This window comes from Fonsecaea pedrosoi (assembly GCF_000835455.1).
Source record: "Fonsecaea pedrosoi CBS 271.37 unplaced genomic scaffold supercont1.7, whole genome shotgun sequence".
In the NCBI taxonomy this organism is placed as follows: Eukaryota; Fungi; Ascomycota; class Eurotiomycetes; order Chaetothyriales; family Herpotrichiellaceae; genus Fonsecaea; species Fonsecaea pedrosoi.
The window spans coordinates 1,545,948-1,564,592 of NW_013550609.1; the positions used below are offsets into that span (position 1 = coordinate 1,545,948).

Here is an 18,645-nt window from a genome sequence, read left to right on the forward strand (position 1 = left end):
TTTCCCAGAATGATTCAACAGTAATCGAGTACTGCTACCTGTGCCGTAAGATGAGGAATTTGAGTGTGATCGCATCCCAGATCGACATCCCCCCACCACTCTGGTCAATATTAGGCGACATTGTCTGTGAATGCTGGGTCAAACAACTCATAGGAGCGGGGGGTTCACTGGCTGCAACGACTTTGCACAGATATACCTGATGCAGTTGAAGCGACTCGCTCGTCCGAGAAGTGGAACCATGGGTTGGAGACAGACATCCGTGTTTGACTGATAGCGAAGCAGGTTGGGTGAACGAGGCTGCGGCAAGGCTGAGGAATTGCATATCAGCACCTTTGCTCCGCCGTGTTAAAGTGCAACGCGTGACGCGCTTTGACGCGTTCCTGCGCCCGTGGCACCAATTCTCCTTGTAAGGAGACAACTTCTACCCTTTACGTTTGTAAGTCACCCCTTCAACCACAAACACCCCTCACCACAACAATGGCGACTCTAGTGGACTCAATCCTGAATTCAGACGCCTTTGGCGCAACACCGTCCTCACCTAGACGAGCTCAGAATGACATTCCATCCTCTTCAAGACCGCAGCCCCTGCTCTCCGAGAGCAATGGCATCCCCTCCGAAGCCGATGTCTTCCCAGACGATGAAGTTGTCGGCGCAGCGCGCGGCAGACCACGGAATCCTTTAGATCGCAATGTATCACAGGTCACAGATAAGGCGGGCGAAAAAGTACAACAAGCCTTTGAAGATTTTCTCGAGTCGCACGTCGAAGAACCCTCCGCATCGGGAGCACCTCCTTCGAGCGAACTGAGAACAGACAAATACTACATTAATCAGATACATGGCTTGCGAGAGTTCCAGCTCTCGACGCTTTACGTGGATTTTCGTCATCTGCTATCGTATAAAGAAGGCCCTATTCTAGCAGATGCAATCGCAAACCAATTCTATCGCTTCCATCCATTTCTACTCAGGGGGTTGCACAATCTCCTGGCCAAATATGAGCCAATATATTTCAAAGATCACCGTCAGATGACCAGCAATGCTTCACAAGCGGGCACCTCAATGGCAGGCAATGCGACTAGCGAGGGGAGCACTCAGGGTGACAAACCACTGAATCCACAGACGGACAAACTCTTCGCCCTGGCATTTTACAACCTTCCCCTTGTATCCCGGGTACGGCAACTGCGGACAGATCAGATCGGAAAACTGCTTTCTATCTCGGGTACTGTGACGAGAACATCAGAAGTTCGTCCTGAGTTGGCCCTCGGAACCTTTATCTGCGAAGCATGCAACACAACCGTCCCCAATGTTGAGCAAACGTTCAAATATACAGAACCCACTGTGTGCCCCAACCTCACTTGTGGCAACAAGATTGCATGGCGATTGGACATTCGGAACAGCACATTTGTGGACTGGCAGAAATGTCGAATCCAAGAAAACAGCTCTGAAATCCCAACCGGGAGCATGCCACGCACAATCGATGTCATCCTTCGAGGAGAGCAAGTCGAGCGCACGAAACCTGGCGAGAAGTGTATCTTCACAGGCACTCTGATCGTTGTGCCAGATGTCTCTCAGCTGGGAATTCCAGGTGTGAAACCAGAGGCATCCAAGGATAATCGGAATTTCCGTGGCGCCGATGCTGGTGGTGCAGGTGTTTCCGGCTTGAAAGCACTAGGAGTTCGAGATCTGACTTACCGCATGGCATTTCTGGCCGGGTTCTCGTGCCCGGATACCACTACAGCCGGCCAGTCCGCCAGTCAATTGAATGGTCAATCGACCAACATCCTGAATTCCCTACACCAAACTGATCTGTTTGACCAGTATGACAGCGGTACCAAGGCTCAGGAAGCATACCTGGAAACTCTGACACAAGCCGAGATTGACGATCTGAAATATATGGTCCATTCCGACAAGATCTACAGTAGACTGGTTCAGAGTCTCGCTCCCATGGTTTACGGCCATGAAATAGTCAAAAAGGGGCTACTGTTGCAACTATTGGGCGGCGTGTCGAAAATGACACCAGAAGGAATGCCCTTGCGAGGTGATATCAACATTTGCATTGTCGGTGACCCGTCAACGTCCAAATCTCAATTCCTCAAGTACATTGCGTCTTTCCTTCCCCGAGCAGTCTACACGTCAGGAAAAGCATCCAGTGCAGCAGGTTTGACAGCCGCGGTGGTCAAAGATGAAGAGACCGGCGAACACACCATCGAAGCCGGCGCACTCATGCTCTCTGACTCGGGAACCTGTTGTATTGACGAATTTGACAAGATGGACTTGACCGACCAGGTCGCCATCCACGAAGCCATGGAACAGCAAACCATTTCCATCGCTAAAGCAGGCATTCACGCGACATTGAATGCACGCACGAGTATTTTAGCAGCCGCAAACCCCATTGGCGGCCGCTATAATCGCAAGGCAACTCTCAGGGCAAATATCAACATGTCAGCGCCCATCATGTCTCGCTTCGATCTCTTCTTCATTATTCTCGATGAATGCAACGAGTCGGTAGACCGTCACTTAGCCGACCACATCGTCAATCTGCACATGCTGAAAGATGATTTCGTGCAGCCTGAATTCTCTACTGAACAGCTTCAGCGGTACATCAGATTTGCGCGCACGTTCAAACCAATCTTCACCCCCAGTGCCAAGAAGCTCTTGGTAGAGAAATACAAAGAGCTGAGAGCGAACGATACGGGTGGTGTGGTTGGGAAGAACTCGTACAGAATCACTGTCAGACAATTGGAGAGTCTGATTAGATTGAGCGAAGCAATCGCCAAAGCGAATTGTGTGGAGGAAATAACGGAGGTTATGGTGTACGAGGCGTTTGATCTGCTTCGCCAGTCGATCATCAGTGTTGAAAAGGACGATGTCGATGTCGAAGACGATGAAGAGGAGGTCCAGAATACGCAAGATGATGGCGAGCGCCAACGAGATGGCGATAGCCCTATGGCCGATGGCGACAATGACCAGCATGGTGAAGCCAGCACCCGCAATCACCGCTCATCTGCAACCCCTGCTGCGACTACACGGCCCACCACGAAAATCACCTTTGAGAAATTCAACACCATTCAAACCATGCTAGCGACACGGATACGTGATGAGGAAGATCGCACAGGCGAGGGTCCCGAGCGCGACGCATTGTTGTTGTGGTACTTGGAACAGATCGAAGACCAGTTGGCAAATGAGGAAGACGTGGAGCGCGAGAGAGGTCTAGCCAGGAAGGTCTTGAAGAAGATGGTCAAGGTACGTGATGAGTCCCTCTTTCGATTTGCACTTGCGTCAACACCATGGCCTGTTCTGGTCTGGTTTCGTACTACGTTTCTGGAACTTGTGACTGACTATTTGACCCGTAGGATAACATCATCATCCCGATCCGCGGAGAAGGTCTTGTCGAAGGAGACGAGGCCGGCGCCGGCGAGCCGTCGGCAACAGCCCAAAGCCAGCGACTGACCTACGCCCTCCACCCGAACTGCGGCATCTTTGACGACGAATGACATCGTGGATGATTTTTTATGGTACCAGCAGACTGAAACCCGTCAATTATGAGAGGCACGGATGTCGTGAATGATACAACTGAGGCAGGGGGAGAATTGGCTTACATGGGCACACGGGCATTCAGACGGAGAGTGGGACGCATGCTTGACGACATCGACTGATGGATGGATTGATTGTTTATGTACGAGTGAACGTGCCCTGGGCGTTACTGGCGTCCTGCAATACATGGCAGACAGACAAAGACAGAGAGACAGACAAGCAGGCAGTTCTCCCTGAAATCAACGAATATCGAATCTATACGGGGTACGGGGTACTTCATCCCCGGTCGGCTCACGTTGTCACTCTGTGTAGATATGACAAGACTTTGTGACCGACGCATAAATGAATCATCGAAAGAACCAACGAACCCCGTTCATTGGGCTGGTGAGTCGGTAGGTATGTACTAAAACCTAGTGTCGGTGGTATGTATGCCCTTTTTGATACAAACAGGCACCTAGGTAGATTGGTTTGGTTTGTTATTGGACTCGACCATCGTAATCTCAATCTCAATCCCAATCCCAATGGGACTGGGATGAGGATGCTGGATGCTGCTGGATACTGAATGAAAACCTTGATGATTACACAGACGGAGACAGACGATACCGACCGATCTGTCCGCCTCCCGTCCATGTCCATGTCCTTGTCCTTCCTTGCTAGATGCACGACGTGCTCGAATAATTGATCCAAAAACTCCTTTTTTTCCAGCACTGGGTGTGTGTTCGTACTCATACATATGCCGCTGCGGTCTGCCCATATCCTCCCTCCCTCGATGCCTGGAATATCACTTCCTGAAAAGTATAGTGTTGCACCTGGAAAAGAAAAAAGGCGTTTCCCCACCACTGCTTCAGGACAGCTCGCTAAGAGCCCAGAACCTCTTGCTCTTGGTGCTCTGGATCTTTCTGGTCTGCTTGCGGCTGAGTGTCCTCATCCTCTTGTCTCTCTCTCTCCTCTCTCTCTGCAAAGAATTTCCGACGATACACAGAAAGAGCGTCGGCCACTTTTTCGAAATCCTTCACCTCATTAGCCCTCAATCCCGCAATCACCTGCTTCAACCCAGCATGGAATTCGTCCCGTGTGGGTTTGTCTTTGATGTCGCTCGCTGAACTCATTTGGACGAGAATCTTCTCATCTGCAATGGAAAAATCGTTAGCATGGGTAGTGAATAGGAAATAGGCGCGACGAGAGTCAAAGCTATCAACATACCAGGAAGCCCAAGCTGAGTAAAATGCTGCTCTTCGCATTCAGGGTCGGTACAAGGGGTACCAGATAGCTCCGTGGGACAAAGGGGACGGGAGGGGTCGATATTGTTGCTGTACGTCAGCGAACGATAGCCACTCTTGACGGTATCCGGATAGTCCGAGTGGAAGCGGTAGGTTTTGAAGGCACTAAGTGGTGTCTTGTACGGTATATAATGCGTGGGTGGTGGGCATGTACCGCCGCCCAAGAGCGGAGTAGCATCGTGGTTTTGATTTGACCCTGGGGGTGGTCGAACCAGTGTATCAGCACCAGTCAACTGATCACCGGATTCGAGATCATCCTTGGTGTTTGCTGGGACTTCCGACACAGCATCAACTCCAGTGGCGTTAGTGTCTGCCTCAACGTAAGAGGTGTCAGACTCCGTGACGCCAAAAATGTCGTGTGCTCCATCGACTGGAGTCCCAATTGTTGTGTCGGGCCTGCTCACAGCGGCATTCTCAGAAGTCTCATGGAAGTCTTGAGCCACGTCCTCCGGAACAGTCGTCGGCGTGACGCTGTCCACCGGCGCTGTCTCAGGGTCATATTCCTCAGACTCGTCCTCGGAATGCTGCATAGGCTGTGAAGTATCGACATCTGCAGGCTCATACTCCTCTTCGTCCGAACCAGACATGCTCGCACTTCCATCACTGTCGTTGTCCACATCCATGTCCTCGTCGGACATTTGCGTCTCCTCCATGTTTTCTGGTAGGTGCTCATGCGTTTCAACATAGTCTTCTGGTTCGGGCGATATCTCCATCTCATCAGCTTGAAGTTGCTCGACATGCTCGGGCTCTCCCTGAAAAGTATCCGGAGCGTTATATGGATCTGGCGAGAGAGACTCGTGTACATCTTCGCCGGTCATGTTAGCATCACCCTGGTCGTCAGTGCTCTCATTCGCCACAACAGAATTCACAGGCATGCTGAGCGAACCCTGCTGCGTCTGCGGATTTTTATCTTGAGCGTCGAGATGGCCATTACTCAAGTCTGGCTGTAACTCAGAGATCGTGCCAACCGCTAGGGGCGATGGGTTGGAAACAACTAACTCCTCTTTCGCAGGGGCTGCTTGAGCTTCGGCAAGCTTTTCAAGCCTGATCTGCTGCAGCTCATCAGAATATCGTTTCTGACCCGATCGGCCCTCTTGTAATTGTTCCTCGAACTGGGATTCTTCCTTGACCAGTCTCCTCTCCTGTTCCACTAATCGATCCAGCTCCATACGCATCTTTTGTATTTGAGCACGAACTTGCACTAGCTCTCTGCGGGAATCCTCCAGCCGTGTCTCGGTCTTTTTAACTTTCGCATTCAAATCAGGCAGGCCTTCTTGTAACACTTGTTGTCGTTGAGCACGCTGTCTGAGGAGAGCTTGTTTCAGCACTGCCTCTCTCTCCTGAAGCTGTGCTGGAGTTAGCTTGGAGATTACGGAAGGACCCGAATGCTGCCGCTGCGGCGGAAGCCGGGATATGCCAGGCAGGTCAATGGTTTGCGGAACAGGTGAACTGGCCAACTGTTGATCCTCTCTGGCAACCGCGGGGGTCGGAGGGTTTGATGATGACGGGGATTCGACTTGACTTCTGGTCCGTTTCAGCTTGTTCCGCTGCTCCAGTTCAGCAATCTTCCGCCGCATGGCTTCAATTTCTGTCTGTTTGGCACGATACAACTCGTCTTTGCCTGATTCATTTGTTGAGGCTGTTTGCGATGCCTTTGTCGAAGATTGATTGACGGGTTTTGGCTTATGGAAGATTGAGGTGGTGGCGTTCGGATGGAGATCAGCTGGCGCAAACTCCTGGATATCCTGCTCTGAATCTGATCCCATCGCCATAGCATCGCTCCCAGGCTCTTCGACAATCTCCCCCTCCGACTGGTAGTCGGCTTCACTATCTGGAAGGGGCAAAGAAGGAGTATACAGAAGATTTTGTTGTAGATTCTGTTGTAGATTCGGCTTCTTGGGGAGTGGGATGCCCATTGTCGTGGGATCAGAGTCGGAGGGGCGTTTCGTCGGGATACTGGGAGACGATTGAAGATTTGGCATACCAACAGAGGTTTCGTTCTCAGAGACAGCGTTCGATTGTCTAACGTCTCCTGTGGAGCTCATTGGAACCTCTGTCACTGATCCTGTAGCTTCATCCAAGGTAGATGGTTCGGTGGAGCTCATGAACAATCCTGGGATCAGGGATGGCACAGGGGCCTGGCTCTCGAAGTGGGTAACTCTGGTTACTGAGGAAGGAGGCACATTTTCAGCCAGAGGAATTGATCTTGAAGCGTCGCTAGCCATGTCGCGAACCAGAGCCGCAGACCCTGCTGTAGGAACTTCCGATGCAGTACCTCCTGTCTTTGCCTGCGCTTCGCGTCTCAGCTGTTCCATTTTCTGTTTAACCAGCTCAGTCTGAGCCTTTGGTTTCGTCCCGCTTGTGCCTTGATTGGCCGCGACAGGTTGTGGTAGCTGCACCGGGAAGTTTTGTGGATTGGAAGAAGGTATGGCTGTGCCGGTCGATTCCACAAGTGCTGTCGTTGGAGCCGTTGTTTTAGATGCTTCATTCTGGATCGGGGTGGCTGATGCAGGGTTAGATGTCGGACGACCCGTCTTTGCAGCAAGCAGCTGTGCAATGCGATCTTTCCGCTCCAAGCTGGGACTAAGCCCCGCCTGTTGAATCTTGAGTTCAGGAGCGGCTGGTGGTGCAGTGGGCTCATTGGACCCCCCTGCTTGTGCCGTGGTGACCAGGGGTGTAGCATTCTGCGATCCCGTCTTCGGCTGTTGCAAGCCTGTCGATGATTCATTGCCATCAACAGCAAGAGGTTGCTTACTGCGCAATTCCTCGCGAGCTTGTGATTGACTGGCTTCGGTTCTGAGGCCGAGTTCTTCATACAATTCGTGTAAGATTTGTGGATTGACACCTTCCTTTACCAGATCTGTATAGAGAATTCTGTGAGGGACAAGGGATAGAACAGCGCCCTTTGCAAGCTGTCGCAGCTCCATAAGGGACTTATTATCGTAAGTTCTCTCGACCGGCCTCAGACTGGCGCTTTTAGAGGGTTTGTTAGAGGATCCAAAGCCACCTGATGCTCGATCAGTAATCGCCGCGGGACGAGTTGGATCATACGCTTGAAACTAGGTTAGCGAGAGCTGGAGTCAGCAGAGTCTGGCACTCACGCGAGACATTCCCATCTGCAGCCAGCTCAGGCTCAGTGGTGCTATTCGTGTCTTTCGGTTGCGGAACGATCATAGCCTGGTTTTGAGCACTTGCGAACAACATATCGATATCTGATCTAGAGCCAAAAGATGGAAGTGTTTGTTCTGTAACAGAGTCAGAGAAGAACCAGACTATGACAGGCATACTCACCTTTGTCGGAATCTTTCCCTTTGGGAAGTGGGTGTGCCTGGTGTGAGATTGCATTCTGGACAGTCATTGCTGGGCCATACAACTGTATGTCTGACTGCGCATCCAGCCCACCTCTTGAACCCGTATGGCCACCGATGAATTGATCCCCTGCACTCTGGCGAGTTTGTTCATTTCCACCAATACTTGTGTTAAATCCTGGCACTCCAGCCGCAACATGTTGAGAATAGGGCGAGGAAGTGGAGGTATTCACGGAACCAGGTAGCTGCGGATACGCAGCACCTGGAATTGGCACTGGAGGAAAGTTTGGAGGGGGTGGAGGCGGGAAACCCGCACTGGCAAATTGCTTGAAGAAATCGGAATTGAAGGTGGTAGTAGGAGGGGGAAACGGATGAAAAGGAGGCGCAGGAGGACGAATCTGCGAATTGGCATCGAATCGTGGGCCATTTGTGACAGGCGATGGTTGTGGTTGGTAGGAAGAGTGCGACTGGATCTGGCCCTGCGGTTGTGGCAGCTGCTGAGGAATGCCTGGAGGGGTATTTATCGTCTGCTGCAGTCCATTAGATGGAAAAACTGGGTAGTATGGCTGCTGAGGCGCGTATGACGGCGTGCCAGGGTACAGCGAGGTGGAAGAGTATGGATGCGCCATTTCCGCGACGTACAGCAGCACGGCGACTGCGATCCGGCAAAATGCAATTCAAGAGGGGCGATGTCATCGACAGGCTGTGGTGAATCCACAAAGACACGCTCGCAGTGATTCCAACAATTTGCTCATCATCATCACTGAGACAGCCTGCGAGACCAATCTTCGACACGCGCAAAAAAAGACGGCGACCTTCTTACTGCTGCCTCACAATGCCTGCCGACTTCCTCACGTGGATCAGTAACGGCACTGATGTGTCCCTGAGATTTAGGAGTCGTTGCCGAAGGGGGAGCTCGTTGTGTTCCAGGTCGTTGTGGTTGACACTTTCATCTTCTACAGACATGAAGGCGGCCGAAGTGCAGAAGTCAGTCTTTCTATTTCGTCCAGACAAGCCGACCGACTTGGCATCCTGTGTACGGCGGGCTGTTTGGTAGCGAAAGGTGCATTTCCTTCTGGTCCCTGTCGCCCGCCGTACCGATCCATCACCCACTCCGTCGTCACTGTTCAGGAGGTGGCGTACTCGCACGTGACTTAAACGGTTGCTCTGCACAGGGACGCCTTGCCAAATGGGGAACCGCAAACAAAACATCGTCATCCAATCCGGGTCACGACGAGGCTACAACAATCATCAGCCCTCATCCCACATTGACAACCTGGACACCGTCAGCTTTACTAACTTTCTAAAATCATAGTACCTTGTCGCATGTGAAATATACCGACACCTGAGATTTTGGGCGGCATCATGCTGCTCCACGACCGCAGCCCAGACACTTCTCCCTTTAACAGGCATTCTCAACGACCTTTCACCAGATCAGTTCATTCCGATATGTCTGTGGCTTCTCCCATGTCCGCTACCAGCTTCAGCAAATCCCTTCTCTTTGCCTCCCCGACACCTGCACAGACATCGACAAGCAGACATGAGCGTCAGCAATCATACTCCCCCACAGCGACCTTCAGCTCTGTTCCCTCCCACCTCCGCACGCACTCTCTCCAGCGACAGGCAAGTACCTCCAGCACCTTCGCTCCAAAGTTCATCAAGTCCGAGGAGATGAGGAAAAGCGAAGATAGAATCTCGGCTATTGAAGGCGAGAATGACTTCTCTGGCAAACGCTACGTATGGGTCAAAGATCCTGAAAAGGCATTTATTCGGGGATGGATAACAGAAGACCTTCCTGGAAATAAGGTCCTCGTGCAGTTTGACAATGGTTCATCAATAGAGACGGATGTCGACGAGGTGGATAAGGTCAACCCAGCCAAGTTTGACAAAGCCGACGACATGGCAGAGCTCACCCACCTTAACGAAGCCTCGGTCATTCACAACCTCTATACGCGATATCAGGCCGATTTAATCTACACATATTCCGGCCTGTTCTTAGTGACCATCAACCCTTATTGTCCCTTGCCTATTTACGGCAACGACTACGTCCGGATGTACAAAGGCCAAACGCGAGAAGACACCCGTCCTCATATCTTTGCCGTCTCTGATGCCGCCTTCCGCAGGCTGGTGGAAGAGGGTGAGAATCAAAGCATATTGGTGACGGGAGAGTCCGGTGCAGGCAAGACTGAGAATACGAAGAAGGTCATCCAATACCTCGCTGCGGTTGCCACCTCAGATCTCGACACACCTCTAACAGGGAGGACGCCCGGGAAGCAGCTTTCAAATCTCTCTCAGCAAATCCTTCGTGCCAACCCGATCCTCGAATCCTTTGGCAATGCCCAGACTGTCAGAAATAACAACTCCTCGAGGTTCGGCAAGTTCATTCGCATTCAGTTTACTCGGTCTGGGCAGATCGCAGGCGCCTTCATAGATTGGTATCTGCTCGAAAAGTCTCGAGTGGTCAAGATCAGCCAACAAGAACGAAGCTATCATGTCTTCTATCAGTTACTGGCTGGCGCCGATCAAAGAATGAGAGATTCATTGCTTATTTCAGGCATGGATGTCGAGGACTTCGCATATACGCGAGCCGGGAATGATACCATTGGCGGTGTATCCGATCGTGACGAGTGGAACACATTGATCGAAGCATTCCACATCATGAATTTCTCCGAAAAAGAGCAAATGGCCGTGTTCAGAACGATTGCCGCTATTTTACATCTCGGCAATGTTGCGGTCCGGCAAGAAAGCAGAGCAGGAGACCAAGCTTCACTTGCCCCAGAAGCCCGAAGTTCGGTAGACAAGGCATGTCGATTACTGGGGGTTCAATCAGACCCGTTTGTGAAAGCTCTTCTTCATCCGAAAGTCAAAGCCGGACGGGAATGGGTGGAGAAAACCCAGACCCCGGAGCAAGTCCGTCTTGCTCTAGATGCTCTGGCCAAAGGCATCTATGAGCGTGGCTTTGGAGATCTCGTGTCGAAAATCAATCACCAACTGGACAGAGGAGGCGTCAGTAGCGATGACAGCCACTTTATCGGAGTACTTGACCTGGCTGGTTTTGAGATTTTTGAGACGAATAGTTTCGAACAGCTCTGTATCAACTACACCAACGAGAAGCTGCAACAATTCTTCAACCACTATATGTTTGTTCTGGAGCAGGAGGAATATGCTCGTGAGCAGATTGAGTGGCAATTCATTGACTTCGGCAAAGATCTACAGCCAACCATCGATTTGATCGAGCTGCCCAACCCCATTGGAATCTTCTCTTGCCTCGACGAAGACTCGGTCATGCCCAAGGCTACGGACAGATCCTTTACCGAAAAGCTCAACTCATTGTGGGAGAACAAGACCCCGAAATATGCTCCTGCTCGAACCAGGCAGGGATTTATCCTCACCCACTATGCTGCAGAAGTTGAGTATTCAACCGAAGGCTGGCTGGAAAAGAACAAGGACCCTTTGAATGATAACCTGACCCGGCTTCTTGCTGCTTCCAAAGACGATCACATTGCGAACCTCTTTTCCGACTGTGTTGACGAGGTCGACGAGCCATATAGCCCCCGAAGTCGAGTGAAGAAGGGCCTGTTCCGCACCGTGGCGCAACGACACAAAGAACAATTGAGTATCTTGATGAGACAGCTCCATTCAACCCAGCCTCATTTCGTCCGTTGCATTCTACCCAACCACAAGAAGAAGCCCAAACAGTTTGTTGCTCCTCTGGTGCTGGACCAGTTGAGGTGCAATGGTGTGCTTGAAGGAATTCGGATTGCACGTACGGGTTTCCCCAACCGTTTGACTTTTGCAGAATTTCGGTCCCGATACGAGGTATTGTGCGAGAACATGCCAAAAGGGTATCTAGGGGGCCAGGAAGCCGCAAAGATAATGCTTGATCGACTCAAAATGGACCAGTCCAACTATCGCGTGGGCTTGACGAAGGTCTTCTTCCGCGCAGGAGTTCTGGCCGATCTGGAAGAGCAGCGCGACAGTCTGATCAGAGAGATCATGTCCAATTTTCAGTCTGTTGCTCGAGGTTTCATGCAACGGCGCTTGGCTTTCAAACAGCTGTACCGTGCGGAAGCAACAAGGGTGATTCAGCGAAATCTCAACGTATATCTTGATCTCCAAGCCAACCCGTGGTGGCGGCTTTTTGTTCGCATGAAACCCTTGCTGGGAGCGACTCGAACTGCAAGTGAAGTCAAAAAGCGAGATGAGAAGATCGAGCAACTGCAAGCAAAAGCGAGGCAGGATGCTGCAGAAAGACAGCGGGTGGAAGAGGAACGGAGACGCGCAGAAATTGAAGCTCACCGGATACAACAGACCCTGGATTCAGAACGGGCGCTAGCTCTTGATAAAGAGGAAATATTCAAGCGATTGCAGTACCGTGAAAGCGAACTGAGCGAGAAGCTGGCAGAGGCGATTGCTGAGCAAGAGACTCTGGAAGATCAATTGGATGAGGCATTAGATTGCAAGAAGAAGACGGAAGAAGAGCTGGTCACTCGTCGGGAACAGGTTCTGCAGGCTGGACAGATCATAACGAGATTGGAAGCGGAGAAGAAAGAGCTTCAACGACAGATCGATAAACTGGAAGAGGAGCTGGAGAGTGTGGAGAAGTCGCATACACAGAATGATGACAGGCTCGAAACCATCAGCCAGGAACTTCGTTCGTTGCGAAGCAATCTCAGTGTGAAGGATCGCAAAATATCTGAACTCGAGTCAAATCTACAGCAAGCAGAGAAGGACAAGGAGAGTCGCACTTCTAGCCTTGAGCACGAACTTCGATCTCTAAAAAGCCAAGTCGCACAACGCGATCGGGCCGCTGAAGGCCTGGAACAGGAGATTCGTTCACTGAGGAGCCAACTCTCCCAGAGAGACAGAGCGACTGAGGATCTGGAAAAGAAACTTCATCGAGCCGAATCCCAGAGAGCGGAAGAGAACAGAAGGCAGGCAGAGGACTTTGATGTGCAGGTCCGCTCGTTACGCAACGAACTCAACGCCAAAGAGCGCAAACTACAGGAGCTCGAGACAGCATTGTCCAAAATTGACAAGGACGCCGAGGTCAAACTGTCGCAAGCCACGGGCGAATTGCTCAACACCAAGAAGCAGCTGCGAGAGACCCAGGGCCAGAATGAAGAGCTCAGGAAGCAAATCACGAGCATATCACAGGCCTCTGTAAAGCATGAAGAATCACTGCGTCGAAAAGAAGGCGAGTTATCGGCAATCATGGCAGATATTGAGCGACACCAACGGGAAAAGGCCGACTTGCGAAAGGAAAACGACAGATTGAAGGGAGGACATGAAGATTTGGCGGCGCAAAAGAGAGAAGTGTTGGCGCAGGTGGAAAGGATGCGAGAACAGCGGACAAAGATGGAGAAGGAGGCCGTGGAGGTTAAGAAGTGTTTGGAACGGGTGATGCCCTTTTTCTCACAGAACTTCTCGTGAGAAGAGAGGGCAATGTGGAGTGAGTGACACTAACGCATGGAATATGGAAATGAGATGAAGGCGACAAGCGTCCGGAAAGGCTCTCGACATGAGCCTGGCATGAATTGTTTAATGTGTTTGGCGGATTTGCGAAGGTGTACTGGAACCAAAGGGTTGGTTATGGATATGCACTGCAGGCAGAGTGTTTTTAGCAGCGTACATAGTGTAGTTCTAAGTTGAACAGCAATCAATCCTGTGTATGTGTGTGAAAAGTCTGGTGTTTCTTTGCGAGGAGGCAAGATGCGTAGACGAGGCTGTGAGGCTGGAAACATGCAAGGCTGAACCTGGTCACAAGAACAAACGCAACTCTCTGCGTGTCGTCGTACAGTATTGTAGGTTCATCTAGTCTTGATCAAGTGTGCAGGTACCCCCGGTTGTATGTACTTGAGCTCAGCCTTGTTGCATCCGCAACAAATGTTGGGCACCTAGTATCGCCGGCTGATTGACTACTTCGATATCTCGGAAGGAGAACCCGGCGACAAGCAAGGCCTCTTTGAATGCGTCCACAAAGACTGGACTCTGCATCAAGCCGCCGGCCAGCACTAGGCTGGATGTTGACAGGTCAATTTGTCCAGACCGTATGAGCGGATCAAGCAGCCTGACGAGACTGTTCACGGCCTTCTGGACAATATTCTTTGCTTGTACATCCACTGCACTTGCATCGATCACAAGTCGTGCAACCTGCGCAATCTGTTTCTTCTTCTCCATCTCCGAAGCGGACGACAGCACGGAGCTCAGCAGGTCCAAGGTCGGCTGGGTAGGATCATTGAGGCAGAAGGAGTCGAAAATTCGTTGAGCGAGTGCAGTCGGGGCGAACAGCTTGTCGTCGTCCAGGCTGTGGCGGAGGCTGCGATTGTTGAACTCGTCAACTGCGGACAGTGCCAGGCGGACAGCCTGTCGCCCGATGTCAAAGCCCGAGCCATCATCACCAAGCAGATGACCCCATCCTCCCGATCTTCCACTCCGGACAAACCCATTCCCTTGACGTTGAAAAGCCATTGCGATCGACCCTGTTCCTGCAACGAGCACAATTGCAGAGCTGGCCTCGCTCTTCTCTGCTGCCGAGACAGCAAGCAACTCGATGTCGTTCGTAACCCTCAAGGTGGCTCCCAGGCTCCGCTTGAAGAGCTTTGCCATCATGTCGTCTACGGTGACTGCAACCTCCTTCCGATCATGGCCGGCGAGGGCGATCCAGATGGACGAGAAAAGGCCAGGAGTCCACGGCCCAGCCCTGACTGAGGAGTGCGAATCGCATGCTCTTTGTATAGCTAACGATATCGACTGAATTGCAGATTCGACACCAACGTCTGTTACATTGCAACCTGGTCCTTCGCCGTACCCTATCTGACCATCTGCAGAGGTCACAACTGCGGCGCATTTACTCCCACCGCCATCAACGCAAAGAACATACTCTGGAGCTCCGGAGTCTGCGTTTGGCTGACTCTTCATACATTCATGAGGAGGCTTCTTCAAGACATTTGCTAGGACACCACCGGCGTCTTCCAAGCGCCGCTTCGCTTCCTCTACAGAGGTTCCCAAGCCTATTGTTGCAATGGCGAGCTTGACACTGCCCTGGCAGCTGGCGAGAAGAGCATCGAGATCGGCATCCGAGTCGGGACATTGAGTGCCACCGATAGCCCGCAATATGTTTCGAGATCGTTGTTGCAGTTTGAAGTTGGTTGCTCTGAGATCAACCATCTGGAGGTAGTCAGCAGATTGTCACAGAAGTATCACTAACAGTCGGGCTTTGACTTCATACCATATTCCCGTAAGTCTTCCCGGTCTTGATCATCGTTCCCGTACTGAGCATATTCAGGACCAGCTTCGTTGCCGTACCGGCTTTCATTCTCGTGCTTCCTGTAATGACTTCAGGGCCGACAACAGCATCAATCATGAAGTCTACATCTCCACTGGTACTCATGGCGGAAGGCCGTGCGCAGGCCACGCCAATAGTTGCACAACCGAGACTCTTAGCATAAGAGAGGCAGCTCAATACATAAGGAGTACGACCAGACGCTGCGATACCGATCAATGAGTCAACTGCGCCATTCAATTGGAGAGCTTTCAGATCTTGGACTGCGGCAGCAAGATCATCTTCTGCACCTTCTTGTGCATGTCGAAGGGCCGCATCTCCACCGGCGATGATGCCGACAAACTGGCCCTCTGGAGCAGAATAAGTGGGTGGAATCTCGGAAGCGTCCAAAACACCCAGCCTACATACATCCAAATCACAGTCAGATACGGAATCTCCTCGTCGTGGATAGCGCTACCATTGCCCTTACCTTCCGCTGGTCCCAGCGCCAACATATATCACTCTGCCACCAGACCGGACTCTTGCAGCTAAGCAATCAATGGCGGCCGCGATGACAGGGATGCATCTTGATACAGCCTCCGAAACAGTGGCGTCTTCTGAATTGATGATTTGACAGAGATCGAGGGTAGGAACCTGATCAATATCGAGACTCTTTGCATTTCTTTGCTCGGTCTGTAACGCGAACAAGTTCTCGGGTGAGGCCATGGGCATTTTTCTATCCCTTTCTCACCTCATGCTTCGGTTCACTCAGGTCGATCGCTGCTGTTAGCACCTTGAGAGAGATGTGCTGATACAAGCCACGCCCAGTCTGGAAAATTACAACCATCAGCTGAAGACATCTTCTCTTCCTTTCCAATCTTCCAAAATCCTACCATATTCGTTCGGCCTTGGAAGATCCACTTGCACCTGGTGTGATTTCAATCTCATTTAATAATGAATTGCTACAGACAGTCATCCCCAATGTAACTCCAAGGTCGATAGCGCAACTTGAAGAGCCTGCGGAGAACGACGACGCTGCATAAAGGGCTCCAGCCTTCTTACCTACACCAACCCAAGGAGCCGGGTACATTTCCCGCACAAACGGCCAAAACGCCTTGAAAGGCTTAAGTGGAGATCAGCGGCCACGCGACCCCCAAAGGAATTGCGCCTCCGCTGACTGTTGATCTCACCCCCAAGGAGGCAAACGACCTCCACCAGTCAAGCCTTTCGCATCGACAAAAGCTTTATCAAAGGCTAATCCAGAGTCGGGGAAATGTGGAGAGCGAGTAGTCAATGTAACGGTATCCTTCGCGACGAGAGATATCTGGGTGGTAACCGACGATGTCGCTAATCTACCAAGGATGAAGTATGCTGCTCCTTATATGGGCGTTGCCCGTCGAGCAGCGCGTCTGTGCACTTCCCCCAACAGATCCATTTGTGACTACGGGCCTTCATCATGGTCAACCGAGAGGAGACACAGGCGCCGCAGCCGGTTGAAATGCACCAAGACAACGTCGAGCGAGCGGATGGTTCCCGCTTCTCGTCCGTCAAATCTTTCTATGCGCATCCATGGACTCAGATCATGCTTATCAGTCTGATATGCTTCTGTTGCCCTGGGGTGAGTTCTTACAAGCTACTGAGTCGATATTGGAACAACCATGCTGACCTTACCAACAGATGTACAATGCGCTTGGTGGTCTGGGAGGTTCTGGACAGGTTGATCCGACAGGTATTTAGAACAGACAGTTGATCTCAAAAGAGTTGTTCAACATTGACCAACCAATACAGTGGCCGCCAACGCTACCGTCGCGCTCCTTTCCGCAACCGCTGGTACAGCCTTGTTCATCGTTGGTCCTCTCTTCTCGTACACAGGGCCTCGGATTTGCTTCTTGCTGGGTGGCTGGACGTATGCCCTGTACAGCGGTAGCTTGCTCAATTTCAACCGTGAGGATCATGTGGGATTGTGAAGGTGCTTTGCTAACAGTAGGCAGATCATGACAATGGTGCGTTCGTTATTGCGTCGGGCGCTATCCTGGGCGTTGGAGCCTCGATGCTTTGGGTGGTCCAGGGTGCTATTGTGAGCTTACCCTTCCCTTTGAGATGCATCCCCTATCGACAAGGCCGTTACCATAATGGCTGCCTCTTTTTCAGCACAAGCGGGCAAGCTAACAGCGATTGTCAGATGACCACTTATGTTGCAGAGTCTCAGAAAGGCCGTGCCATTGCCGTCTTCTGGATCGTCTTTAATCTCGGGGGCGGAGTGGGCAGCCTCGCATCCTTTGGTCTCAACTTCCACTCCAAATCTGGCACCGTTTCAGACTCGACCTATATCGCCTTAATGGTCATCATGCTCTTCGGCTGGGTGTTGGGCTTGTTTATTTGTTCACCCAGGCGGATCCGTCTGGCACAGCTCCACGCTGCTGTCGAAGGCGAGAAGCACTCGTGGAAGGCCACCATCGAGATCGCGGTGCGCACCATGGCCAGCTGGCGTGTCTTTTGCATGCTGCCGCTGTTCTTCTGCGCAAACGTCTTCTACTCCTACCAGCAGAACCAGGTCAATGGCATGACCTTCAACATTCGCACTCGATCACTCAATGGGGCCTTGTACTGGATTGCGCAGATGATTGGTGGTCTCCTGATAGGCGTGCTGCTCGACCTTCCGTTCCTCTCCCGACCCATGAGAGCCCGCGTCGGGTGGGTGGTGCTCTTTGTCACCGGCATGTCTATCTGGGGTGGAGGATATGCGTTTCAGAAATGGCAAGACCGACGCCTCGCGGCCGGCTTCAAGCAGGACATTGACTACACCCAGGGCTCCCTGTCGACTGGCCCGATATTTCTGTACATTTTCTACGGGGCGTACGACGCGCTGTGGCAAGGGTTCTGTTATTGGCTCATTGGCACTGAGTCGAACTCGACCTCACGGGCGGCCATTCTTGTTGGCGCCTACAAGACCTTCCAGGCAACGGGCGGGGCCATGGCTTGGAGGATCAATGCGTTGCACAAGAGTCCAATGACGCAGCTGGGGATGAACTGGGGTTTGTCGATGGGGTCGTTGGTAGTTGTGCTGCCAACAGTCTGGACCGTCACGGCCATGACCATTGAGAAACCTATACGGGACGAGGAGCTAGAGTTGAAGATCCAAGAAGTTGAAGCCGGGGTGGACAAACACTGAGACTTTTTCAGTGTCCCCTTCTACAAAGGGGGAGTAGTTAGTCACAAGGGGAAGAAGTCTTCCCTTCCTCCTCCACCGCTATATCCCTCG

At 51.8% G+C, this 18,645-nt stretch overlaps 5 protein-coding genes across 5 annotated transcripts; 3 read left to right on the forward strand and 2 right to left on the reverse strand.

The window, feature by feature from the left end:
• Positions 1 to 477: 477 nt before the first annotated feature.
• Positions 478 to 3,491, forward strand: Z517_10615 (uncharacterized protein; the record flags this gene model as incomplete). The annotated part of the gene is made up of 2 exons (XM_013424224.1): positions 478 to 3,240; positions 3,351 to 3,491. The coding sequence occupies 2 exons, from the start codon at positions 478 to 480 to the stop codon at positions 3,489 to 3,491; spliced, it is 2,904 nt and encodes a 967-aa protein (XP_013279678.1).
• An 897-nt stretch (positions 3,492 to 4,388) lies between these two features.
• Positions 4,389 to 8,748, reverse strand: Z517_10616 (uncharacterized protein; the record flags this gene model as incomplete). Its single annotated transcript, XM_013424225.1, has 4 exons — positions 4,389 to 4,660; positions 4,735 to 7,863; positions 7,913 to 8,056; positions 8,103 to 8,748. The coding sequence occupies 4 exons, from the start codon at positions 8,746 to 8,748 to the stop codon at positions 4,389 to 4,391; spliced, it is 4,191 nt and encodes a 1,396-aa protein (XP_013279679.1).
• An 820-nt stretch (positions 8,749 to 9,568) lies between these two features.
• Z517_10617 (uncharacterized protein) lies at positions 9,569 to 13,552 on the forward strand (the record flags this gene model as incomplete). The annotated part of the gene is made up of 1 exon (XM_013424226.1): positions 9,569 to 13,552. One exon carries the CDS (start codon positions 9,569 to 9,571, stop codon positions 13,550 to 13,552), a length of 3,984 nt encoding a protein of 1,327 aa, XP_013279680.1.
• A 429-nt stretch (positions 13,553 to 13,981) lies between these two features.
• On the reverse strand, positions 13,982 to 16,115 carry Z517_10618 (N-acetylmuramic acid 6-phosphate etherase; the record flags this gene model as incomplete). The annotated part of the gene is made up of 3 exons (XM_013424227.1): positions 13,982 to 15,289; positions 15,351 to 15,804; positions 15,874 to 16,115. The coding sequence occupies 3 exons, from the start codon at positions 16,113 to 16,115 to the stop codon at positions 13,982 to 13,984; spliced, it is 2,004 nt and encodes a 667-aa protein (XP_013279681.1).
• A 724-nt stretch (positions 16,116 to 16,839) lies between these two features.
• Z517_10619 (uncharacterized protein) lies at positions 16,840 to 18,555 on the forward strand (the record flags this gene model as incomplete). Its single annotated transcript, XM_013424228.1, has 5 exons — positions 16,840 to 17,001; positions 17,061 to 17,112; positions 17,172 to 17,327; positions 17,375 to 17,460; positions 17,566 to 18,555. 5 exons carry the CDS (start codon positions 16,840 to 16,842, stop codon positions 18,553 to 18,555), a joined length of 1,446 nt encoding a protein of 481 aa, XP_013279682.1.
• Positions 18,556 to 18,645: the final 90 nt, after the last annotated feature.